The 26,834-nt window shown below is 38.4% G+C and overlaps 2 protein-coding genes across 5 annotated transcripts in view; both read left to right on the forward strand.

Moving 5' to 3' along the window:
• The window catches only part of rnf19b (ring finger protein 19B), a 41,302-nt gene extending 24,328 nt beyond the window's left edge, over positions 1-16,974 (forward strand). For all 4 annotated transcript variants that reach the window (XM_044335252.1, XM_044335250.1, XM_044335251.1 and 1 more), the window contains exons 3-10: positions 3,996-4,195; positions 7,314-7,458; positions 7,648-7,810; positions 10,438-10,552; positions 10,953-11,093; positions 11,224-11,413; positions 12,042-12,176; positions 12,883-16,974. In XM_044335252.1, coding sequence (XP_044191187.1) covers positions 3,996-4,195; positions 7,314-7,458; positions 7,648-7,810; positions 10,438-10,552; positions 10,953-11,093; positions 11,224-11,413; positions 12,042-12,176; positions 12,883-13,330 — 1,537 coding nt within the window. In that variant the 3' untranslated portion in view covers positions 13,331-16,974. The remainder of the gene's footprint in view (positions 1-3,995; positions 4,196-7,313; positions 7,459-7,647; positions 7,811-10,437; positions 10,553-10,952; positions 11,094-11,223; positions 11,414-12,041; positions 12,177-12,882) is intronic.
• Positions 16,975-19,097: 2,123 nt separating this feature from the next.
• On the forward strand, positions 19,098-24,999 carry ndufs5 (NADH:ubiquinone oxidoreductase subunit S5). Its single transcript, XM_044335293.1, has 3 exons — positions 19,098-19,206; positions 22,893-23,112; positions 24,789-24,999. Exons 2-3 carry the CDS (start codon positions 22,897-22,899, stop codon positions 24,891-24,893), a joined length of 321 nt encoding a protein of 106 aa, XP_044191228.1. The 5' UTR covers positions 19,098-19,206; positions 22,893-22,896; the 3' UTR covers positions 24,894-24,999.
• The last annotated feature ends 1,835 nt before the right edge of the window (positions 25,000-26,834 follow it).

The raw sequence follows: 26,834 nt of genomic DNA on the forward strand, positions 1-26,834 counted from the left end.
ACAGAGAATGTAGAGGGTTTTTTTCTGCACAGCTGCTACTGATAGATATCTACAACCAACCGGAGGAGCGACACATTACACAGAACATACAAAACACTTCCTCTGTCTTTAAGGTTCAGTGTTTCTTCACTCTAAAAAAATAAACATAATCCTCTGACTGTCGCTCAGGAAAATCTACTAAATCTTTCTGACTTCTCTTAACCATCAGAGCACAGTTGTTCACCTCTGACCTGCTCTCCTCGTCCGGCCAATAAGGTCCCGGCGTGTATGGCAGGCACGTCTGAATATCCAGTGAGAACAAAGAGTGTCCCTCTGCCGTCTCCTCTGGCTGTCAGTTGCTATGGCGACTATCGATGTGGCATAGAGGGAACGTTGCCATGGGTAACAGGAATCGGGACTTAATTAAACAGATCAATACGTACTAATTGGACTCAGCGTTCATGTGTGTGACATTGTCCTGTATTTTTGCGCTTTTCTTGCCGACTGACACGTAATGTGAGCTTGTGTTTTCCATGTTTCCGTGTGCACGCTCAGTTCATCCTGGTGTTAAATACAGCCTGCTATTAGTGCGCATCTGAGTGAGTGTGTTGTAACGTTGCGTTTACAGGCTCAGCAGGATTCCCAGGTGGTTGTCGGTGGAGCTGAACACCGACAGGACTGTCTGTGCACGTTTCCTCTGAACACGCAGCATGTCAGCACTCATAAAACTCCTCCGCCTCCTCCTCCTCCTCTACCTCCGTCTCTGCCTCTATCTGTGTTGCATTTCACATTTTACATCTCCACTCTTGATCTCACGTTCCCCTTTTTAACCCTCCTTTTGTTTTACCTGTCTCTGTCTCTTCCTGTTTGTCTTTTTTTTTTTTTTTTTTTTTTTTTTTTCTTTCCGCTCCTCCACCCTGGAAATGTCAGTCCAAATTGCTCTCTCGAAAAATCCACCAATCGTGAAGCAGCGCTGACGTGGGATGCTCTCCCAGGAAAAAGCTGTCGTGGCAACCTGTGCTTTGTACCGCAACAAGTCCCAGAGTTAGCCAGCCAGAAGAACAAGAGCACAAACATGCCATCTCTCTTCCTCTCTAGAATTTTTTTTTTCTTGTATCACAGTGTAGATCTTAAGCGCATAATACATACATACAAATCCCTGTGTGACCTCACTGAAAATACAGAGGAATGTCACAGTATAAACATTAAGAAATTGGACTTAAGATGATTAAAATAGGGTTTTCACATGATGGTTAGTTTGAGTTTTAAAAAAAGGGAAATGGTTTAAAAAAAATTGGATTTCTTGTGAAAGGCTTACTCATTACTCATTTAACACAGTTTTGTTTAGGAGAGGTTGAAGCAGGGAGCTGATGTTGCAGAAAAAATACAAAACTGGCACCTAAGTGTTTTTGTTTCACCCACTTAAACCAGAAGTTTATACAATTTATGTAAGCATTGAGTCAGTTTAGTGACCGTTCGTCCCTTGAGGCTTCTTGTGATTAAAAGCTTCTTTAAAAAAAAAAACCTGTGCTGCTTTTTGCTGATGTATGTTTTGAGACAAAAGTGATGTTTATATCCTCACAGGCGCTGGGGTGAAATCTCTCTGCAGGAATGCCACTTCTTGTCTCATCTTGTCCCGAGAAAGCAAACTCTTGTCTTCTCTGTTATCCGATAATTTATTCCGTCCTCGGAACGGGCCTGTCACTGTGTTGAAAGAAGTGGTAATGAGGGACATGTTGGGGCTGCCGTGTTGGAGGCGTGCCAAAACAATTACGAGTTCGTCACGTTATCGTGTCTTCCACTTTTTTCCTCTTCTTTTAATAGTGCAACTCCGACATCCTGACTAACGTGCAGAAAACTGGCATAGTCTTTGTTTTGTCAGGATAGAAAAAAGGCAAAAAAAAAAGTTAAAATCCCTGCCTGCTTTTGTTTTTACTCCTCCAACATGTTTTCTCCCACTTAGCTTGGTGACAGTATTTCATGACAGGCCTCTATTGTGATTTCTTCAGTGAGTGACAAGCTCTTATATCCCAGCCTCTCTCTCTCTCTCTCTCTTTAATTTCCTTCTTTGTCTTTATTGTTACAAAGTGACACACTTTTTGCTATGTTTTCCATTTTTCGCTTAATAGTTCGCTAGCTTAGAGTTAACAGACAAAAGGTCTGCACTTTCAAGATTTCTCAGTTTTTTCCTCCACCGGGGAAGTTAGTTTTGGGTCCCATTTGTTTTTCTGTCTGTGTGGATATCTTCAAAACACAACAAATTTCAATGGAATTCGGTGGAAATTAAGCCAAGACGAGGGCCGAGCAGGAAGCAAGAGGGATTTGCCAATGTTGCAAGATTTTGAATTTTTCTTTTTCTATTTTCTCATGAGTTTATCACCACAAAAATCCATAACAAAGTCATCTCGATTGTCACACTCAGCTCTCCCCTACATAACACAGTCAATCAATGCAAGTTGAAGGTTAACACAGAGACCCTTCTGGACTTTTTAATGTCTAGTTGCTAAGAATACTCCATCACAGCTGTATTCACTCCGCTCCTGTCTGTCTCCTTTCTCAATATTGAACTTTGTGAAATCCATATTGATTGTCCTCAATCCGCCTCTTTCTTCTTCTCTCTCAACGTTGTTAGGAAGTGAGTCCTCCATTGATCAGATGATCTCTCCTCTCAGTCCACAAAGAGCTTTCAGGCTACGTGATGTGCCCATTAGCGGTCGTATTGAAGGTTTTCAGTTCCTATAAACTGTGGTTGAGTTAACTGTTTGCTGGATTTCTAAACTTACAACTGAATTATGTAGTATGTAGCCAAATATGGCGTCATGAGGTTGAATATTTCACTCGCTGTGAGCATCATGTGTTGCAACAAGCAGTTACGTACTGTATGTGGTGCTTCTAAACAAAAGTTTAAGATCTAAGGCAGCAAGACTTTAAAATAAACTTTCAAGAATAAACCTTAATATTATATCATCTCACAGTGTTATCATTGGTAACAGGACAAAGTATTTGCTGAGCGTCAGGTCACATGACTTTGCATTTATTCGTCATCGATTCCTGTCTCATGACTGACTGCAAACCACGCTGCATCTCTTTTGCAGAACATTTTGTACTGTGTACTGCGCAGGGTCAAATTAATTTGGATGATGCAATACAGCTAATATGACAGCTCCATCCTTTTTGGATTTATCAAATCTCTCAAACATGAGTATTGCAGTTGGATCAATGGTGCAAATGAGGTTGTCAAAGTTCATCAAAATTCAATTTGTCGCCCTGGTTTTTCTTGCTGTATTTGTGTAATTCTGTTATCTGGTCTTTTCTGCACACACAACATCTGTTGCATGTCTATCTTTCCTGGAAGAGGGATCCTTCCTCTGTTGCTCTTCCTGAGGTTTCTTCCATTTTTTCCCCTGTTAAAGGTTTTTTTTGGGGGGAGGGGGGGGTTCCTCATCCGAATCGAAGGTCTAAGGATAAAGGATGTTGTATTGCAGTACAGATCATAAAGCCCCCTGAAGCAAATTTGTGATTCGTTATATTTGGCTAAATGAAATTGTGGTGACTTCTGCATGAAAGCTCCGCACTAAATGATTTCCCTCTGCAAGTTAATCAACTGATTGTGGCAACTGCAATGAAATAATTTGAATTTAATCTGATCTTTTACTGTTACAAATTCCCCTTACACATTCAACAGAAGCAGGACAGTATCGGTATCCCATCAGAGTCCTCTTCCTCACCTTTTAGCTCTTGCTTGGTTTGAGAAAAAAATCTGGATCTCTGGCTTATTAGATGTTCTTTGTTTATTTGTTTACTTTGGCTCTTCCCAGTTTCCTGCCAGCATACCATAAGGCTTGTGTAAACTCATGCGGCTGCCCACTGTTTTATATGTGGAGGTCTGGGTGTTTAGATCAGTGCTGGGGTCTTGATTCTCAGCGGGATCAGCAGTACTGGCAAGCCTTTAACATTTTTGGAGACTTTATATCTATAATAAATATGTGACTGTCTCTTCTGTTCCTTGCACTCAGGTTTGCAGTCATCGCCTCCGGCTGCGCCAGCTGCCCCAGGCTGGTGTGTCGCAGAGAGGGCTGCGGAGCCGAGTTCTGCTACCACTGCAAACAGGCCTGGCACCCCAACCAGACCTGCGACTCGGCCCGCCAGCAGAGGGCGCAATCCCTGCACACCCATAGTAACCACTCGCCCAGCTACACACAGGAGCAGGGACCCGGTGAGTATCAGGAGAACATAGACTCCTCAGCCTCCCTGGAGAGTGACTGGATCATAAGTTATAGACACCACAGAAGTACACACATACACACACACACACACACACACACACACACATTGAGCAGATGTGTTCTCTCTCAGCATTTCCGTATCGAAAATACATTTTCACACCTCTGAGATCTATGGGGCTCTTCGTCTCTGTCTCTCTGTTGCTGCCAGTCTTTATCACATGTCTGTCAGAGTGCTGAGTCAAACTCGTCTTGCGTCTGTTGTAGCGGTTCCCTGATGTTCCCACCGCTGGGGGAAGTGAGCAGCACTCAACCAAGCATGTGACACTATTTATATCACTTGACAGTTTCATGACTGTTACACCCTGCATCCGGTCATAACAGCATTTTCAAATGTCACCAATCATCAAGTTTTTTAATCTAAACTTTGTTAAGGCAGATTTTTAAAATGGCATGTTGATTTAATTTACTGACTAAAGTGGTGTTCAGTGTGCTTTTAGTTCTCTTATTCACAGGAAATTCATGCGCATTAGTTCAACCACAGAATAACTTTGAAAAACCAGCTCTGTGGATGCTGCTTAAGTTTGCTACATGCAAACATCTTCCCCTTTTTGCTGTTTTTGAACAATGCGATTGCAAATAATCAGTTAAAGATATGTTTCTTAAAAAACTGACACACGGTTCTCAGTTGAGTTTCAGAAAATCAGCAAAGAACCAGGAGAAATATTTGGAGCTGGGGGGTTTTATAACAAAATCTTGGACTGTACTTGTAAATGCACATCATAAAACCCATCTTGTGACTGTGTGGTATTTTAGATCATCAGGAACTTTCCAAGTACTTTTAGACACAGACAGAAATATTTTTAAAATGTCAAAGAGACAAATAAAGTTCTGTCAGGTTTAATTAGAAAAGAGGGATTTCTATCATTGCATTCTTTCACTCATAAAGTGATAATAAATAATAGATAAATAGTTTTTTTTCCCCTTTTTACATATTGGAACTACAACATATTAAACATTTTTCAAATTGTCAAATTGTTTCAAATAGTTTTTTGTCTTTTTTGACAAAACTGCAGAAGTATCTTATAACTGAGCTTTAAGCTGCTCAGGTACAACACATGCAATTGTGTGTATAAAATAATATGAAAATTTATAACCCAGTGAAATGCAATTATGCCTTTAAAATGGTTACTAAATTTATTTACATCATCATAGTTAGACATTTTTTGGAAATACAGCATTTCTTGCAAAGATTTAAATGAGAAGATCGATACCATGTGACACTATGAGAATGGTATTAATCTTCTCATCTGACTCTCTGCAAGAAAGCAAAATGGCGAATTTCTCAGAATGTGGAACTAGTCCTTTAACACGCTAACTGTTGTGATGATAGATACAAACATAAAGATGTCTGTAAACATCCGTGCTCGTGCATGCAAACATCTCGATGCACATTATGTGTGTGTGTCTTTAATCCCATTTTGATTAAAAGTCTATTAACTAAATCCCTCCGTCTGTCTCCAGTCAATCTTTTCTCTCTCTACTTAATTCACCACTTCCAGTCTGCCTCTCGCTGCCAAGTATTCAGAAGAACTGACAACAATCCAGAAGGCTGAAACTGAGTCATAAAAAAATCCAGGCCGCTCCCGCTCCCTCTCCGTCTGCCTGTCTGTCAGTTCGTACTCGCTGCTTAGGCAACTGGATATAGACAGATATACAGAGACAGTGGAGGAGAAGAATGAGAATGAAAGAGAGATGGACAGATGAGAGGAGGAAAGACGAGAGAAGAGACAGAGAGGAGGAATGGAAAAAAGGAGGGGAGAGGAAAAAAGCGAGGGCGAAAAGACAGAGAGAAAGAGAGACAAAGAGAGAGTGTGTGGAGTCGTGTCTGCAGAATACAAAGTACACAGACAATAACAACTACTCCTAGACACACACACACAAACACACACACACACACACACACACACACACACACACACACACACACACACATTGCCTCGGCCAGATCTGCCAGAGTCTCTTTGATTTAAAATGCCAAAATGCCCTTTAAAGAGCAAAGAGCATTCCTAGCATCCAGAATTCAAACACACAAATTGACTTTTTTGTGGCTTTTTGGTTTTCTTTCTTTTAAAATGCATTATGGGACAAACTGCAAGACAAAGAGAGAGAACTTAAGTGGACAATTGCAGCTTTTTGACTTGCATGCATACATACAAATTACAGTAAGCTTAGGTTGTGTAGTCATTTGAACTGGTTACAAAAAAAGAAAAAGCAGCTTTGTGTTTGCAGAGTTCAATGTTATTTAAGGTGGCCTGAAGTATTAAAGATGTACTGCGTCTGTGGTGCTCTAAATTTCTCTCCCACGTCATTGCTGATGTTTCGAAAGTTGCATAAGTTCACAGCTGAGTTTCAAAACCACAGCGAGCTGCAAGACTTTGAGATTTGGCAGTGCAGAGAAAAAAGAATAGCCCCACATTTTGTGAAATACGCCTATTTAGTTCCTTGCAAGAGTTAGATGAGAACATTGATGCCACTCCTATGTTTGTACGGTAAATACGAAGCTACAGCTAGCAGCCTGTTAGCTTACCATAGCATCAAAACTCTAAACAGGGGGAAACAGCTAGCCTGGCTTAATCTGACACTCAAAATCCACCCATGAGCACCTCTAAAACTCACTAATTAACATCTTGTTTGTTTAATCTACAGAAACTGAAGTGTTAAAATGATAATTTGAGGTTTACAGTGGGGACTATTTCTTGTCTGGGTGCAGTGACTTCCTAGAGTCTTGTCATCACTGTGAGGTTGCCAGGCCATTGATGGAGACTCTAGAAAGTCTGTGGAAACTATTAGCCAGGCTAGCTGTTTCCCTCTGTTTCCAGTCTTTATGCTAAGCTAAGCTAACCAGCTGCTAGCTGTAGCTTCATATTTAGATACAGACATGAGAGTGGTATCAATCTTCTCATCTAACTCTCAGCAAGATGGCGAATACACTTATATCCCAGAATGTCTAACTATTCCTTTAGCAACTCAAAAAAAAAGTGTTTAAATCATTCACGTCTTGATGAGCGATGTCACTAAACCCTGATCCTGTTTTCTTTCTGTCCTCAGCTGATGACATCAAGCCGTGCCCCCGCTGTGGTGCCTACATCATCAAGATGAACGATGGGAGCTGCAATCACATGACCTGCGCCGTCTGCGGCTGCGAGTTCTGCTGGCTCTGCATGAAGGAGATCTCTGACCTGCACTACCTCAGGTAGGGAAATTTCTCATTTTACTTTTTTTTATCAACTTTGTGTTTGACTTTTTCAGCTTTTTCAAATATTTACATTTTAACCACATTTTCTCTCATCTCTCCATCTTTCCCTTCTCCCATCCTCACACTTTCCCTGCCCTTCATCCCTCCCTTCTTCTTCCACTCTCCCTCTGTGTTTCCCTCCATCAGTCCATCTGGCTGTACGTTCTGGGGGAAGAAGCCTTGGAGCAGGAAGAAGAAGATTTTGTGGCAGCTGGGCACTCTGATTGGAGCTCCAGTCGGCATCACCCTCATCGCAGGCATCGCTGTCCCTGCCATGGTCATCGGCATCCCCGTTTACGTCGGCCGCAAGGTGAGACACCTGCAAAAGTAGAATAAGAAGCTCCAGCTGCTAGAGAAGTATGATAAATCTCTAGTGAAGAGTGCAGTACTACAGTATGAGCTTTGAATGACTTTAAGATTCCTTTTTTATCTTTTATAGTAATTTTTTCTTTTTGTTTTTAGTTAGTTTTAGTTATTTAAGTCACTTTTTTATTATGTTTACTGTCAACTTTTTAATTTTTCCTGTCGTTTCTGGTATTTTCTGTTTAACCCTGATATAAAAAGGGTTTTCAAGCAAGCATTTCATTGCTATGTTTAATATAGACCATGTTTAAAAATGCACAATAATGGTAGAAACAACTTGTATACTGGTATGACAGAGCATAACTAGTTAAAGCTTTAAAACAAGTCCTTGAAATCTAGCATAAAAGCAACACCGTGTTTGTATACATGCTATTTTGATTTAGGATTTAAGTTTTGGTGACTTAATTCTGTTGAATTTTTATGTCTTGTTTCATTTTTGTTCATGATTTTTAAAATATGTCTTTTGGTCATATTCAGAAAATATGACCAAGACTCACATTGAAACTAAATTCTTGGTAAAAGAGCAAAAGATTGTGAAAAGGAAACGGAAAATAAAACGTAAAGAGGGGACTTTTTTAGGTGGAACTGATAAGATGCATTATGAAACATTATCGACGTTTTCGTAATCTTGCTATCTTGATTCCACTTTCATAAAGATCAGCTTACATCGATGCTTCAAATGTCTAATTTGATCTCTTTTTCTGTTTGAATCTGACTGATTGAGATGTCTTTCACACTGAAAAGACTAATCTTTATGGTCACTTACCTTTTTCCAAACTACTACAGAAACCCGAAGTAGAAAACCACAGACTTGTGGCAACACACACAAATAGCTTGTAGTCCTGTCAGTCATTATTTCACAATCCTTCACTTATCTGGAATTTACAACAGTGTAGAGAAGGAAACCTGTCATGTCTTAAGTATGCCCTCCTCTTTGTTAACACATGTAAGAGGTTTCCTAGAAATGACAGAGAGTATTTTCATTTCCTCTAAGCAACAGAGACTAGTTTCTGTTTTGATCATTGATGACACTGACCTGCTGTCCATTAGACAGACTCCAGTGCCTCAAAACAAGAACCGTATCTGACTAATAAAGCACACATTTTTATTAAAGCCCGGGTCTGTAAAATGTACAAAAACAATAATAAATTGTTATTGAATATGTACAATATATTATATGTACATTAATTTTGATGAAGTTTTCTGTTGTGTGATATTTAGTTGAGGCAAAGCTCGAGTTTAAAGCAACTGAAATATAAAAAAATGACCCGAATGGATTCACAAGAAGGAATATTACATTTCCTGTTGCTTTTTCTCCTTATTGGAAACAGTCTGCATTAGCTGCCTTTTGTTTGTTTCATCAGTTTGGTTGTTAGATTGGTTGATGAAAGTACTTGTATTTGCAGGATTGTGATAAAATCATGTACTTGTTGGCATTAAAACTGATAACGCTGGTATGTTTTCAGTTAGGATTTTTTTGGAAACCGTTATAGACAAGAAAGCATTTGCTAAAAGCCAGTGTGGTCATGCAAGTCACTGCAAGACAAAGGGAATTAAAGAATAAAAGGCATTTGGTAGGAGTTATTATACTGTAGCACTCTCTTGTGGACAATAGAGAAATTTCATATTTCTGTTAAAGCCCGTTGAAGATCTGGCATCGTGTTTAGTGATTGGAAGTGGTCAACAAGTTACATCAGCTGTGACTTCACCCTAACACACATTTTGTGTGCGGTTCCTTCATGCCTATATCTGACCGTGTGTTTTAGAGATGTGGTTGTCTCGGTCAGGCGTTAAAATTGTGTGAAACCTATATGTATGTAAATGTTTTTATTACGCTAATCGAGGTGATACAACCTTCTTCCTCTATGACACAGATGTTGTTCTTCAAAAAGAAGCTTTTAATAGGTCTGTGTGTTAAATGTAGATCAGTGATGACTCATAATGAATCCCTGCAGGAAGAACACACTATTTTATACCAAGTCTTTTTCTTTTTTTAAAACTCATGTTAAGTGTTTTAGTTAGAAGCTGCAGATCGTTTGGTTTGTTACAGAGAAACTATAGTTCCCATAGTGCCGAGCAGGGTCATCGAGGACATAGAGGTCATGTCATGGTACTGTTTTTAGGGAAGTTGTTTTTTTTAACAACCTCAGGAGGTGATTATGTTCTACAAATACACACAAATTACATAGGGTGTTTTTTTTAAAGGGATATTTTGATATTTTTATATCTTTAAATTAACCAAAAACACAGTGGGATTCTCATGGCAGAGTGGAGATGGCTTTGAAACGGCACACAAATAAAGAAAATGTGGAAAAAATATTCTCCAGCATATTTAAAATCCCTTTTTTTAAACCATTATTTAACCAGGAAGTTTCTTAACATTATAACTTCTACATACCTGGCCAAAATGGCAGCGTACAATAATGCAAGGCGTCACAAAGTTACATAAAAACAAACAACACAACAAAACCAGATCTGAGAAATATGAGCGAGATAAAACTCGACTATTTAAAACTGTTACATTCATGAGACCTTTTTTTTTTTTTTTAACATGATGCCTCTCCTCTGCTGCAGATCCACGCTCACTACGAGCTGAAGAAGACGTCTCGCCACAGAAGGAACCTGGCCATCACAGGGGGCGTGGCCCTGTCAATCATCACCGCCCCCGTCATCGCAGCTGTTAGCGTGGGTAAGAGACTCGACAGGACCATCATCCGTTACGCAATGTGGATTTCTGAAGCTTGCAGTCAAAACAAACTGAGCACACTTTGTTAATCACCGTCTAGACACTAACCGCTGTTCATCACTCACCGCAGAACACGTGGAGAGCTTAAAACACACCATGTTTTCACAAGTCATGCTTTTGCATAATGACTAACAGTTGCAACCAAACCAATCATAAGACTTCTTAGTGATACAGACTTCTGAATTTCAAACAAAAAACTATACAAAGACACAAGAAATCTGCCTTGTTTTTACACTTTAACACTTTCTCTGAGACTCTAAAAGTACAAATCCAAAGTACAAAGTGTTGGATTCAAATTTGAAAGCTCCTTAACATTATTATCTCTTCTTCTGTTCCTCCTCAGGCATCGGCGTTCCCATCATGCTGGCCTACGTGTACGGTGTGGTGCCCATCTCTCTGTGTCGAGGAGGAGGTTGTGGTGTGAGCAGAGGGAAGGGGAGGGGCGTCCGGATTGACTTCGATGAAGATGACGGACCGATCACAGGTGAGGACACCAAACTGATAACAACATTTTCTGCAAAGCGGAGAAACAGGATCTCTTTCATCAGATCTTCAGATCTGGTTATTAATGCAGTCACATGTACAATAAAGAATCTTCTGATCTCATTCTGCAGTGGCGGACGCGTGGCGAGCCCTCAAGTCCCCGAGCCTCGGTGAGAGCAGTCTGGACGGGGCGGTCAGCGGTCTGAGCACCACCTCCCCCAGCGAGGGGCTCTCTGTGGCCCCCGGGGCTCTGGGTGACACGCCTCACTTCAACACCCTGGCAGGCGGCGCCTTGGGGACCCGAACCGGCAAGTACAGCAGGTGAGGATAAGACATGAGGCCACGCAAAGCCTCTCAAGTTCAAGTTCAAGTCATTCTGCTCTAAATAAACCAAAATGACATTATTACTCTTTTTAAAACACATTTCTAATTGTTTCATTGTTCCTTAAGAAGGAGGCTATATGGGTAACTAATTATAAACTAAACATAATATACTGTACTTGTCTCTCTAAAATGTTATTTTTCTTAAAGGCACCTTAATAATCAGGACTATTTTTATCCAAATACATCATTTGTTTCATTAGTTTCTTCACCCCGCAAACATACTTTTAGTGTATAAAAATCAAGTATTTTTTTCAATTACAGAAAAAAGACAAAAAACAATAATTATCTAAATCCCAAATCTAATCAGTTGGTTCTCAGTTGCATTAAAATGTGTAAATGAATTGTTGATATATCTTGCTCATAAAAAGACATTGAGACAAAGTGAATAACTTGGGTGAAAACACAACTTGCGTCTGCAGAGGTGATAAAAACTTAATGCTAATAATAGATGTGTTACGTTTCTGACACTGTCTGAGTGCAGTGCACATGATTCATAATAAGTATTCATAGTATTGCATTACTTAACACTAAAAACTGATTAATATGTATGTTTGTTCTGCTCCAGGCTGGAGGTGCAGGCAGGGGAGCTGGCTAAAGAATCAGCCCAGAGGGAGACAGGCAGCCTGGGGGCAGGGAGCGACTGTGCCAGCACCCGAGGAATGGCCGGATCCATCATCTCCTCCTACACACTACCTGACAGGTGAGACCTCCGTCTTCTTCTGTGATATCTTTGATCTCCCTCTGCTTCCTATTTTTGGTCTTGAATTTTAATTTTTCTTATTGCATCACCTACTGTATGTGTGTTTGGCTTCTTCTCTGTTATTTCTTCTCTTCTCTTCACCTCTGCCCTGATTTAATTTGGATGTGATGTGAACTTAATGTGTTGATTTAGCAGTTTGACGCCATCATGATCTAATGTGTCTCATGTCTCCTCTGTTGCACTGCCTAAAGCTCTTTATAATACTTTACTTAGCAGATACTTTGCAGTAGATAAACATATTTGCACTTGGCTGCTGTTAAAGGAAATCTTTGTTCCTCTTCTTGTTGATATCCTTGTTTTTTGTAATCACAAGAGCATGTTAACCATCTTGAAATAGATCACCATAGATACTTATTATACAACACAAAATAATCTTTAGTAAATACTCTCTTTTATCTTAACCCTTCACTGGGGAAAAACGAATTTAATCTCCAAAAAAAAGTATGCTGTAGTCTTTTCCATCTCCTAATTTAAGTCCACTTAACACATCCATCCTTTAATTACATATTAAAAAATTCCTGTTTTTGAGAACAAATCTAATCCTATGGACTCTAAAATTGAACTAAGAGCATAAATGTCCTTATCTCTGTGTGATCTTTCCTGATTTGTTTGCAGCAGCATCAGACTCATTTTATTGTCTCTGCAGGGAGTGCACCAACCTGGAGATCCAGGTGGACATCGAGACCAAACCCAGCCATCTCTGCCTGACCAGTGAAGAGGACCTAACCCCGCCCCCGGGCTCTGCTGCTATGGCGACGGCCTCCGGAGGCGAGGAGCCTCAGGACTGCAGCTCCAGAAGGGGCGGAGCTTTGTCTGGCTCAGCGCTGGGTCTGTCACCGGGCGCGTCAATCAGGGAGGGGCTGAGAGACGTCACCCTGGCTCAGCCGGAGAGCATCCGCAGTGACCTGGAGATGTCGGACACACAATCGGACGACATCGCGGAGCTGACGTCGGACGACTGTGACTCGCCTCACCCGAAAAGCTGTCACCCAGCGGCAGGCCAGCAGCCCCAGCTCCCCTCCTGCCGAGCCCTGAACCCCTCCACCGAAGGCCTTCACTGTCCCGCAGACAGCAACGTCATCCTCTACGTCTGAGAGAACAGCAGCTCTCAGGATTGCACAAAAAAAAAAAAAAAAACGAACCGATCCCCCCCCGACATTTTCATTTGAGCTCTCTCTTACTTCATAGCTCTTTTTATTTTTTCTGTTGTCATTTCTCGTTTGCTGCTTTTGCGACTCACAGACACCGTCTTAAACACAGACAGCGTTTGTTTACTTTTGTCTGTCTGTCTTATCAATCTTCCTGTCAATCTTCTCACCGAGTAAATTGTCAGGGTTCTACCTCTGAGATTTATAAGATGATGATTTATGTTTACTCCTTGGTGCAAAATGCCTTGGCTACTTAAGCAAAAAAAGAAAAGAAAAGAAAAAAAACACAAGAGGTACAAATTTTCCACAAGAATTATTGCAAAACGGAAATGATGAAATAAGGTGAAATGTCACCAAGCTTAGCAAAGGGAGGAGGATTGTTGGGGAAAACAGGTTTGTGCGTGCTGAGGTCAAAGGGGACGTTTATAACACATGTGTGAATGAATGTGGACTTTGTACTCAACTATTGTGGCTTTATTTTCCTCTTTCCCCCCTTCTATTTATATTCAGACAACCTTGAAAGTGTATTATTTGCTGTGTGCATGTGTCTGCATGAGCCATACCTTGTGTGGAAGGTTTTTAAAAAAGGCAGCGAGTTTCTGTTACACTGGTGAAAGTTTACTTGAGAGGACAAAGCTGCACTTGAATCTTACTTGCCCTGCACAGACGAGGAGGAGGAAGAGGAGGAGGAGGAGGAGAAGGAGGACTGGGAGAGTGGAAATAGGGACGAAGAAATAAGAGTCCGTGTTTATCAAATTACAGAAATAACTGAATGAGTTCTGACAATGACGTGGCGAGGCTAAAGAGCTCTGCGGTCAAACGCGGTGAGCGAAGCCATTTCTTTCTCTTCTAGTCTAGTGTAGTGAAAGTATAGGACCTTTTTCACACTCTGGCCATTTTGAGTAGTTGAGGACAACCCAGCACAGAGAACAGGTTCATCCTACTGAGATACACATAAAACTAATGCTTATCATTTCACAGATAATCCAATGATAAAGTTATATAAAATATGTTAATCTCAAGAATCCAGACACAAACAGTCCTGCTAGTTTTCTACTATTTTTTTTATCTAAATAGGTAACTCTTTAATAGATAAGTCTTTTGAACTGTCTGCAACCTTCAACTATATTATAAAGTAACACTTTTCAACACATACTTCAATACAGAAAGCGATACAGTTGCTTTCTGGTGGCTTGAACCGTCCATACGAAAAAATAGAAGAAGTTACATTCATGGCAACACATTAACACAACAGTACAACTTCAAATTTAATGTGAGGTACAGATATATTAACTCAAGACTATGTTAACATGTACAAACAATACAGTGAAGTAAATAAAGTACTTGAACAGAGGCAAAACATTCTTCTAGAAGAAAATACCTAATTTGTCTCATGCAAATACTGTAAGAATATTAACTTAAATATAGATTAATAGGTTATGAAGTGCTTTGGCAAGTAGTTTTTTCCAATTTCTGACTATTCTTACGTTCAAGCAGTTTGGTGTTTCTATTTCAGTTGTTTTTTGATTGGTTCATTGATTATTTCTTTGCAGTTATAGACAAAACATATAATGTTTTCAATGTTCAGCGTAAAATATAATCAGTCATCAGTCATTTGGCAAAAAAAAAGTTAACTCAAGGTCCACTTATTAGCTTTTTCCGGGAGATTTTACCTGCATTTCACGGTACTCAGTCGATGGAGTTTGCTCAGTTGTCATGAGGATGACAACTCTCGTTACGACGAGTCTCCATGAGAGCTGAGCGAACTCCGTCAACTGAAGGAAGCTCTGAAAAAAAGATAAGAGGACCTGAAGTTTTTTTATGAAATGTTTTCTAATCCTTTTTGTAACAGAAGAGATTCAACGTTAAAGTTCTTTGCTGTTGATCATATATAAGAAACATTGTGCTGTAACTGCAGTAATAATGTTTGTATCTGTGCAAAGGCTGCAACTAACGATGATTATCATTATTGATTAATCTGCCAATTATTTTCTCTATTAATCAAGAATCAATTTTTTCTATAAAATGTCAGAAAATAGTGAAAAAACACATTTTAATTTTCCAGAGCCAACTTATTCAAAATGCTTAATTTCTTTAACCAACAGTCAAAAACCCAAATATAATCAGTTTACTATCATATGAAGCCGTAACCAGAGAATGTTTGTAATTTTCTGGCTTAAAAAAATAATAAGGTTAAACGATTATCACTAATCAGAGTAGTTGATCGACAAATTTATGAATCGACTAATCGTTTCATCTGTAACGTTTGCTGGTGTTTGATTTGGTTTAAACTGATGCTGCTCACTCAGACAGGATTTTAAACTGTGCACACTGACGCCTGTCGTTGTCAGAACTCTCTCACTGTGTGGTTCTGGTGTGTGTCATGTGACTGGACCGAGGTTTAACAGTTGGCTGTCTGACTGCCTTATAGACACTCACTGACCAACACAACAACAACTACAACAACTACAACAACAACAACAACAACAGACCCAACTGGTTTTTAGTTTCTGACGTGTTAACTGGCTGTCTGACTCACTTGAACATTGTGTGAATGTGTGTGTGTGTGTGTGTGTGTGTGTGTGAGAGAGAGAGAAAGAGAGAGTAACAGCTCCTACAGTGAATGAATGGACTCCTGATGAATGTATTTGTTTGTCTCACTTTGTTTTTTGAATGAGCACTTGTGCACTTTATCTGAATTTATCTTATTTATCTTTTTTTTTTTTTTTTTTTTTTTTTTGCTATTCATCATCTGTTGCTATACTGTAAGTGAGTTTACTTCATTTGCATACAAAAGTCTGTGGTACAACCAAAATGAATCACCTACCAGAAGGCCTTTTATGTTGGATATAACTAAAGAAGAGTTTGGTTCCAAAAAGATCTTAAAACCATTTCTGAAAATAAAAATGCTTTGTCAAGTTTATCATTCAGTATTTCTAATTTATAGGGAATCCAATGTGTTTTTTTAAATCAATTTTGTGGTCCAAGGACTATAATGAACCTATTTTTTTATATTTTATTCTATTAACTTATGTTGTACTAATCAGCTTTTAAAAGTCAGTGTCATTTTTTTCCAAATGTACATTTTGGAGCCAAACACTTCAAATATCGATGCCGATAAGCTCTTCTTAATCATAATCACTAGCCTGAATTGTTTCTTAGCTTTGTATCACCTCTGTGCTTCAGTTTAAAAGAAAAGGTTTTCTACCAGGTTTTCCTTCAATCTACGAGGAAACCAATCGGGAACCTTCTTCATCTCAGAGTAGCTTTATGGATTTAGCTGCTTATATGACTTGACAGTGCTTTGTTTGGTCTGCTGCACTTATCACTTGTTTCTGCCTGCCTGCCTGTGAGGAAACACTCGAATGTACCACGGGCAGAAACCCGAACTTCCTGAAAGAGTCTGAATGAGTGTTTATGGAAATGTCCCATTAAGAACACAGGTGGTCTTGTCTTTATTTGAAAAAGGTTTAGAGTATATAGATAGCAATATTTAAGTGTTATTAAACTGTTTGTGTATTTCCTGTCACTGTTAAAGCTCTGCCCTGTGTGGGGTTGTACATGCAGGACTGTGGAAGACATCTTGTGGACTTTTGGGGAAAAAATTAAATAAACACAATCTAATGTTGCACCAAAGCAAAGAGTTGTTGTTGTTGTTGTCACTTTTACTGGGAGTGAAAATCAAATGAAAGATGCTGAGTTCTCTGTCAGAAAAACTATTGTTTATAATATATTAATTATATCGTGATTAAAATCATTGATGAAATTTTGCAATATTTGACACTCACGGAAGTCATGAGGATAAATAAATGTGCATAATTATCCAGAGCAGTAGAAACTGAAGGTGTTTACCTTTTTTACAGAAGACATTTCAACTTGTCAAACACAGATGCAACTAATCACATTGTTAACTGCTTAATTGTGTCGTTAATGTCATTAGTTCCACATTTGCTTTTCCTGCTATTACAAGTCAAAATTTCTGCTGTGATAAAGAAAATTTGGGGCGGCTGACAGAAACCACTGGAGAGAAATAATTTTAGAGATACTTTAGATGTGTCAGTTGCAGCCGCAAAACTGTTTTTTTTTTTTTAATTACAGAAATTCAGTATATTGAGGAAAAATATGTTGCAGTATGTTTTGTTGAAAATTGACATAAATGTGTGCAGATTTTACACAAGTACACAGTAGTAAAAAAATAATGTTTTTTTTTAATTTTTTGGTGGGCAATAATACAGTATAATATTATAATTACACATTACAATATAATACTGCAGTATGAAATGTCCCCGGTCACAATTTTAAGTTGGATGAAAAACAAAAAATCCTTAAGAAATCTTAAGTTATTGAGGTTGTGAAGAAAAAATGCAAAATTTTTAAAACAACTGAAACTAATATACCTCAAAAACTCTTCACAGCCACACAGATAATGTTGTAATTGGTTCTGATAGTTGATCAGCAATGAAAAAGCAGCAACTCCAGAAAATCTCTATGGGGACAAAACATTTGATTTAAAATCGTTCACATATTATATTGAGAGTTTATATGTTTCCTTTAGGTGTAGAAGGCTCTAAAGATGTGAATTTACAAGCCAAACGGTCATGAACACTGCATATTGTCTATTTAAGTTCCACTGAGTAAAGCTGAGGTTAACTTTTTAAATTTACTGTATGTTAATATGCAAAATTTGTAGTAAAATTTCTGGGATGACAGTGAAACAAGAAAGCATCTATGCAGAATAAAAAGCATGTTTTCACTGGGAGAATGAGCCATAAGGAGGAAACCATTCTTTATAAATATTTACGCTCAAGACATGAAGGGGTCACACATTATAAAATATCAATCAACAGGAGAATATGCAATCAACCAGGATCAGCTCAACAAGTGCTATTAGCATGAAGTGTATATAATGAGGAGCAGAAGAGATTAATATCATCATTGAATGAGGCAATTATGACAGTTTTGTTTTAGTAAATCTGCTTTTTCTTAAAAGATGTAAGAATGATGTTAATGTATCATGTTCATTTTGCTCTGCACATTGAAACTGTGCTTCATTTATTTTTGGCATTGTTACTACACTAAAATACAGTAGCAAGAGGTTTCTAAGTTTATTAATGTTACATTTATGGCTGATTATGCTTTATTGTATAAATATGAACATTTAGGTTTTTAAGTTACAACAGAAAGAATGAGAAACAAGCTTACATCATCGATCTTATAATTATCTTATAAGTTTCATATTTATAAGAGTAAGTTTACCAACAAAACAAAGAAACCCTCTCTTCTCACTTTTTCATAAAGAATGTGAGCAGTACTTACATTAAATCTTGCAGCAATAAGAAGACTTTGAACACTGTTAATGAGAGTATTGTTTTTAATGTCTCTATATAACTCTATTCTTTTTAAAATTTATTTTAGGTATCTATTTTTTATTAATTGTAGGTTTTATAATTTCTTTATTTTTATTTAATTTTCTTTCTATTTCTTATGTGTTGTTTGTGAACCTCACTGGCATTTTGTTCCCAAGAATATACTTCATGTTCACTTATTCAAACAGAAAATAAAAATCTGCTTGAGAAGGCGTAATGGAAAACATACAATATAGTCATTTAATTTACTACCTAGAAAAAATGGTTTCACTTAAATTTTAATTTACTGATTGTTTCTTTGAAGTCTGATCCGGTAGGCGGCCGTAAAGCTCCGTTAATGTGATGAATGCAGAAAGTCTTCACGACACAATGTATTGTTTTACGGCCGTGTTTTGGGCAGCCGTAAAGCAAAACGTGTGATTCGAAGGAAGGTTAAAGTGACTCCTACGAAACACGGTAAAATTAGACACTTTTCTGTATAATTTCAGCAATTAAACAGCACTTTGACTGATTTGATATATCCTAAAATTACTTCGACGGTTAAACATAGCGTCAGTGTGTAATTATAGCTAAATGAGAGCCGTCTGGAGGCTGTCATTGAAGGGGAAACAGCGTTAACTTACATGCTAACAAAGATCTGACCCGGTGACAAATTCATCGCACAAAAACGACTTTTGTGCAAACTGCTTGATCTAAATTAACGATGTAAAGCTTTCACATTGGGGTGTTTTTAACAGGAAACCGTAGCCTGCTGGCTCGGTGGTAGTTAGCTACGGGAAGCTAACTGGCTAATCTTAAAGCTAGTCTAAAGTAATAAGGGATAAAATGTTTGTTCGTGAGTTTCATGATAGCTGAGTCACCAAATAGTAAAATCCTGCAAAAGAATAAACAGATAATGTCTAATATCTATCAGTGTTATTAAAAACAAGTGATTTTGTGAAAGGAAGTGGTAAAAACAGTAGAGATGAGACAATGCTGAAGTTAGCTTCTGATACTGAGTTAATGGAAACATAAATAATGATATTTAGCGTCTAATTCTCTGTTTTTTCACCACTTACACTGATGAAAGAATGTTAGACATCGTAGCAAAAGCCTTGACGTTGTTTAAACCCACATTCAGATTTGTGAAACCTTTATATTTCTTATGAAAATGAAAAAGGGCGATGCCACTGCTTTTTTCCCCATCCAGAAGACATTAGACCAGGTCCAGATCAGAAGCTAATATGGGTTTTTAATCGGGACCTGGTCTAATGTGTTCTGAATGGGCGGAAAAGAACAGCGAAATCGCCAATATTTGTGTTTCCATAAGTAGAATAAAGGTTTCATAGATCTGAAAATGTGTTTTAATGAGTCTCTGGAGTCTACATGGTAATCTAGTCCAGATTTGACACGTCTGATTATAGTGGTTTTTGATCTGGACCTGGTCTAATGTGGACTGGATGGGGAAAAAAAGCAGTGAAATCTCCCCTTTTTCTGTTTTGATAAGCAAAATAAAGGTTTCACAAATCTGTATGTGGGTTTGAACAGTGTTGAGGCTTTTGCTACGATGTCTAAAACTCTTTCATAAGTGTAAGTGGTGCAAAATATCAAATATTTATTTTTCCCTAATCTTTCCCCTTGACTCCAGATCAGAAGCTAACTACAGCGTCGCCGAGTCACCAAATAGTAAAATTCTACAAAAAACTTGATTCTTTTGGATCTAACAGCTAAATAGATGATGTCAGATGTCTATCAGTGTTTTTAAAAACAGGTGATTTTGTGAAAGGAAACAGTAAAACAGTGGGGATGAGTGAATGTATTTAATATTTTATCATATTTATTTTTTAATAATGACTTATGATTACATCTGCCTTTAAAAATGTATGCATCTGTCCAAGCAGTTTTTCCTCTTATTATGATGTTGTTTAGACTGAAACAAATAATTAACCTTTAGTGTTTTATCATGTGTCATGCTTAAATTTCAAGGTATATTAAAGATATGTTTAAGATATTTTTTATTTAAAGGACAGGTTCACAATTTTTCAAGTCTGTCTTAAAACAACAGTCAGGTGACCAAATGAACTTTGAAACATGTTTTTCTTGCTGTAATCATTCCTCCTGTTCATACTGACCATTAGAAGATCTCTTCATAATACACTTACAATGTAAGTGATGGAGGCCAAAATCCACAGTGTGTCCACACAGTCATTTTGTGCAAAAATGCATTTAAAAGTTTATCTGAGTTAGTCATATCAAGTGGATATCTGCCACATTTACGGTCTTTTTAGCATCAAATTCCCTCTTTGTGTTTCCTCGGACAGTGACTGTGTTTACATGCACAAAATATTCTGGTTTTTGCCCTTATTCCAAAAAAGACAATATTCCTACTGAGCTGTTTACATTCCTAATGAAACTGAATATTCCACTAATAGTCGTGTTTACATGCAGAGGGTTTTCAGGGTTTCACTCTGCTCCGGTGGGAACAAGATCTCCGCAGGCAGTGAAGTAAACCAGTGAGGTGAAAAACATTCGTGAGCTGATGCCTGATATTTATAAGAGATACAGATCTGACTGGTATTATAAATTTATAGTTACAGGCACATCCAGAACCAAGGTTGTCCCATGTTGTTTACTACACTGCTGAATGTTTTTGATGCGTCACACCGAGTTATTACCGTCAGACCATGGCTGTATGTCAGGATAATGACCAAACCCCTCCGTCCCCGTCACCGAGAAGGCACGCTCTGTTTTTCTATCCCGCCCTGAGCAGCTTTCCACTCTCCTCTCATTCCTCTCCTCTGTCTGCCTGCCGTGCCTCCAGTATATGTCATTTTGCCTGCGCAGGGGTGCGTTACACAACCAGCCCGTCATGCATCTCTATCCCAACCTTGCAAACTGTTGGCTAGTCGGTTTGTTTACAACACACAGAGCTGACTGTAAACAGGCAAGAGGCCGTGTGTCACAAACTGCGGTAAAAACCCCAACTGAGACACATGTTCCGAATGCGCTGTATACATGTCCAAAGAATGCTCCTAAAACCTGGATAATATCAGCATGTCCCACATGTCTTAATTGTAAAATGCTACATTCGGAATAAGGCCTAATTTGGACAAACACAACAATAACAGTTTTACAAGCAGATGTTTTAAAATGGCTCTAGCTTTTTACAGTGTGGTTCAGTTCATGCCGACAGGGATTCAGCTGCTAAGTTGTTTTGTTTTGAAATTAAGCAAAAAAAAAAAAGATCATAAATCCAAAACAAGCTTAAACGATAAAGATCACATGTCTTTAAAGGCCAGAACAGCCAGCCCCACACCATGTGAGAGAGAAGTGGGTCTTCATTTCTACTCAGCTGTTCAGGGTATCTGCAGGTCTTAAAAAATATTAAAAAGCTTTGAATTTAGTTTCCTCCAAAAAAAAAGGCCTTAAAAATGTATTAAAAAGTCTTTAATTTAATTCACAGAAGTCTTGAATGTTTTCTTCTGCCTGTCGTCACCAGTATTCTTGGTTATACAATGTTTTTGTTTCTGATTCTGTTGGCTGTCAGGTGATGTTATACATCTATAAACTACAAGTTTATAAACACAAGTGAACTTTAATAAATGCATAATTTTTAACTAGCTGTCTGACACTTTTCTGCCTGTAGGTCATGTTAATTTAATTAATTATATTAAATTATATACTGCTGGGAAAGTACTGAAAAATTATGATATTATAATAATAACAAATTCTAGGCCCTATCCTCCCTACTGGTTTGCCATCATACTTCCTTATTTTTGACAGAATGATCATGAAACAGGTGTTAAATTGCATTCTGTATGGTATTCAAACAGGTCTTGAGCACTTTTCTTTATGGAGGTTGTTTTTTTTTTTTACTCTACACTCTAAAAAATATTGTGCTTTGCAGTCTACAGGTATGTGGTGGACCACTGCCTTGGTTGAGGTTTTCTTATCAGTGTAATAACCAATCAACACAGCTCATTTATTCAGTAAAAATGATTGTGGACAAACCAAACATTTCGTCAGCTATCACCACGCCTCAACCTATGAAAGGCCAGATTTTCTAGGCTAATTTGTTTCTATACTGCCTTCCCCTCATCTGTCTCCTCCACTACACCCTGTTTTGGTCGTCATTGTTTTCTTCCTGTCCCCCCCTCCATCAGCACCATGCCTTTCGTGGACCTGCAGTCGCGGCTCGGCATCAACTTGGACCGCTGGATGCTGCTGCAGAGCGGCTCGCAGCCCAACAAGAGAGCGGCTCGCTGCCACGCCTTCGAGAAGGAGTGGATCGAATGTGCCCACGGCATCGGGCAGACCCGCGCCAAGAAGGAATGCCAGCTGGAGTTCGAGGACTTCTATGAGTGCATGCATAGGCAGAAGACGGTGAGATTGATGAATGATAAATGATAAAACTGCTCCCGAATCTCTCAGAATACCTAATTTAGTTGTTGCATTTGGTTTGTGGTAAAAGTTGAACCTTTGAAAAGATTTTGAACAGATTCTTACTCAACAACATCTGTGTGCATTTAACAGTTTCTGGTTTTAATCTCACAAAATACCTTAAAACAGGAGCGCTGATCTAACACCAGTCTGTTAAATAAACAGACCAGTAACACAGAGTCAGAAACCAGACTGTGATCATATTAATATGATGTTTTTAGCAAAGCTGAGTCATTGTTTGAGACACCGGGGGGCAGATATTGCAGTAAAGGTCACTTAGACTGCTCTTTTTTTTATAGATATTATGTCTTGTTTGCATGTTGGAACAGAGCTCACGCACTATCATCTGCCAGCAGGCAATGACAGTGCACGCTGTGACTTGTGGGTTTGGTCGTCCTTGGCGGCGCCTGTTTTTCATCATTTGATCTGTTGTAAAGTAAATCAGTTTTTCTCTTGTCGGCCTCCCGAGATGTCACCACAGTGTCAGAACAAAAAGATGAACGGTTATTAATCCCTGTGCACCGTCCGCTGCTCTGTCTTTAATTTTATGTCTATGAGAGACTCTTATTAATCTTTGTAGTAAAATCTGGATGTGTAGTGTTACTTAACTAACTGCAAACATTCAGTGCTGTACACGACTGAAGCAGAGTGAATTTATTTTTGACACAAATAAACAAACAGATTTCCCTTTTTTTACCATAAAGATTTATTTTCTGTCTGTCAGTGTCAAAGAAGCTTAGTTGCATTATGGTGCTTTAATGTTATAACACCATGACTCAGCTCTTCATAAGCTCTGTACAAAGTTTCTAAAACATGAAAGCTTTTCTGTGTCTGCCTTTGGGTCACCTGTTAGTCCTTCAACTTTGATGTTTTTCAAGCTTCCGCACATTAAATAAAATGTGTGTAATTGCCTCCAAATGGCTTATAGCTCTTATGTGGCTTTAATATTTAACAAGTTGGTATTTCTGTTAAACTAAGTGATGTTTAAATTGATTTTTGAATAGCATTAGGTGGTGATGGATGGTAGAGACGAAGAGAAAGTAGCATATATCTAGAAGGAATAAAGAAAAACATTTAAAGGTAAAAAAAAAAAGACTAGAAATGAATAACAAGTGTTTTCAGAAAGAAAACCCACATCTAATTCACTGAATAATGTCGGACTTTAACTGCGGTCAGCCTTGACGGCAGCGTGTGTGTGTGTCAGCAGAGGAGAGATTGACAGACGCACCGCCTGCTGCTCGCTGTGAATGTGCTGCAGCAGCAGGAACGTCCTCGCCGGGATCCAGACGCCTCGATTTGCTTTTTAGCCACGTCTCGTTCTTTCAAAACATGACAGAGAAGAAGCAGGCTGAAGTGCTGATTGAGGATGAATGTCAGCTAAGACAAATTCAGGGTCCGTCGTGAATTGCAGATCAGCTGAAGACTAAATAAGCTGAATGTAAACTCAGAGAGGGCGGCGTTCTTTAAGAGCAAAAGGATCTGTGACTAGTGGTGCATGAAGAAGAAAAATCACTTCCATCTTTGACTTCATCCTCCTGAGGACAAAAACATGTCAGAGATTCTGTTAATGTCTTTTCTTCCTCACCACTCACCTCCTCTTCTCCTCTTCCTCCCCGCAGCACCAGAGGCTGTACGAGATCCGTAAGCAGCGTGACAAGATGGTGAAGGAGGGGACCTACACGCCGCCCGCCTGCCACTCAGGCAAGACAGACCAGTCACCATGAGGGAACACAAAGCTGTCCGCACTTCTGCTCTTGTGTATAGTAAATCACATATAAGTATTTCCGCTCCTCCTGTACAAGTTTTCAAATAAATGTTATCATTCACTGACTTCTTCTTGTCTTTTCTTTTTTATCTCTTCTTCTCTTTCTCTTTATGTTTAGTGTACTGAGATATGTGCAGACATAAAAAATGAAAATAGTTAATAGTAATAATACTGTGGTAACAGGAAGGTGATTTTTGTTCAACTCAAAAAAAAGATAAAAACATGATTAATTGAGGAGATTTGAAGGTTAAATCAGCATAAAAATATTTTCATTGACATAGTTTTGAAAGATTTAATGTACTTATACTATATTGTATAAAATATAGTACTCAGTACTAAAAAAACACTTTTTCCAAGGTGGTAAAAACTCAGTCTGTGATACTGTAGATCTTAATTCTTTATTCTTTAATTCATAATTATAATCCAGTTTGGCAGATTCACAGTTAAAATGAGGTCTACACAAAATTCAAACAATAAAGAAGCAACACCAAAAAAAAAAAAAAAACAAATCACAATAATATAACTTCTGTGTAAACATTTGCAGTCATATAGGTATGAAAATGTATTATTTTAACATCTGTAAATGTTTATTACTTTAATAATTTTAACATTGTAATAAGGTAGAAACATCATATATGTTTTTTTCTGTTTTATTTGTTTGATCACAAAAATGAATGTGGATCATTAGGTGTCAACTGTTAATTATTATCCTGATTAGAATCTAAATGGTCCAAACGCTCCAAGCTTTCATTATAAAAACAATTCAAACCAGTCAACCTGTGTGTGATGATATGCAGCAAACTAACGCATATTAATATCTTTCCACGGCTGATTTTATGACCTTTGGTGAATGATTTAATACCGTTTCTCCAGTTGTAGTCGTCTGTTCAGTGTGTTTAGCTCGGCCTCGGCTGTAAATCGAAGTTAAACTACAGTCTATTTTCTTAACCTGCTGATCTGATTGTAGTCAATTGTTAAACAGATTAGTGAGAAAAGCACTCCCGAGGGGGCTGCTGGACCACTCCGATGAGAGACACATATGAATGGATGCTACTTGACATCCTCGATTCAATTACCAGCGTTTATCTGACTGATGGGATTAAAGGGCTGAATGAGCCGCCACAGGATGGCGCCAAGACCACATAAAGCAGGAGGGAAATTTGATTCACAGAGTTTGAAGCCTTTATGTAATCTCAGATTTTGCAACATTTCTGCTTTTTTTTGTGGTGAACACCTTAATTTAAAGCTCTTTACGGTTTTGTGGCTGCATTTATTTTAATCATGTTTGTTCAAAGTCTCCAGGTTGAAGTTCCCAAATTCATTTGTATGTGTAGAGAGTTGAGCTTAAGAATAAAGTATAATATTCTTGGGCTATTATACCATATTTAGAAGTATATTATTCATTGTGCTATTATCATATATTTAGAATAAATCTGACTATTCTTAGGCACATTTAGTATTCTCCATTAGAAATACATAAATAGCCAAAGACCAGAGGATATGTTTAATACTCAGAAAAGTTTACAGAGTTTGGTTGGTGGCAAGTCCTGCAATTTCCTATTTGGACTTAAAACGTCCATTATTCTAAAGTCCTGGCTCCAGCCCTGATTATAGGTTGTTTCACTTGAGTTATCAGATAAAACTTAAAGGATGAAAACTGTTAAGTGTGTAAGAAACAACAAATTAAAAACTAAGCTTGTTGTGCATTCATAACTTACCAGAATCATCTCCTGCTCCTGTCTAGTCCTCTCTTTGAGTTTGAGAACAAGTACTGAAGCTGCATCTCAGATCAAACTAGTGCAAGTATGAGCTAAATGCCTAAACTGTTCATATCAAGCCGAGCTGAAGTCGAAGGATGTTTGACACTAACAGAAACAGACAAGTGGCCCCTGGGCGGTAT

The sequence above is a fragment of the Thunnus albacares genome, chromosome 19 (assembly GCF_914725855.1).
Source record: "Thunnus albacares chromosome 19, fThuAlb1.1, whole genome shotgun sequence".
NCBI classification, from domain to species: domain Eukaryota; kingdom Metazoa; phylum Chordata; class Actinopteri; order Scombriformes; family Scombridae; genus Thunnus; species Thunnus albacares.

Excerpts from the sequence above, each read along its gene's own strand:
- ndufs5 (XM_044335293.1), top strand. The coding sequence starts at position 22,897 with ATGCCTTTCGTGGACCTGCAGTCGCGGCTCGGCATCAACTTGGACCGC. Across the intron at positions 23,113-24,788 it reads GCATGCATAGGCAGAAGACG|CACCAGAGGCTGTACGAGAT; the intron begins GTGAGATTGATG and ends TCCTCCCCGCAG.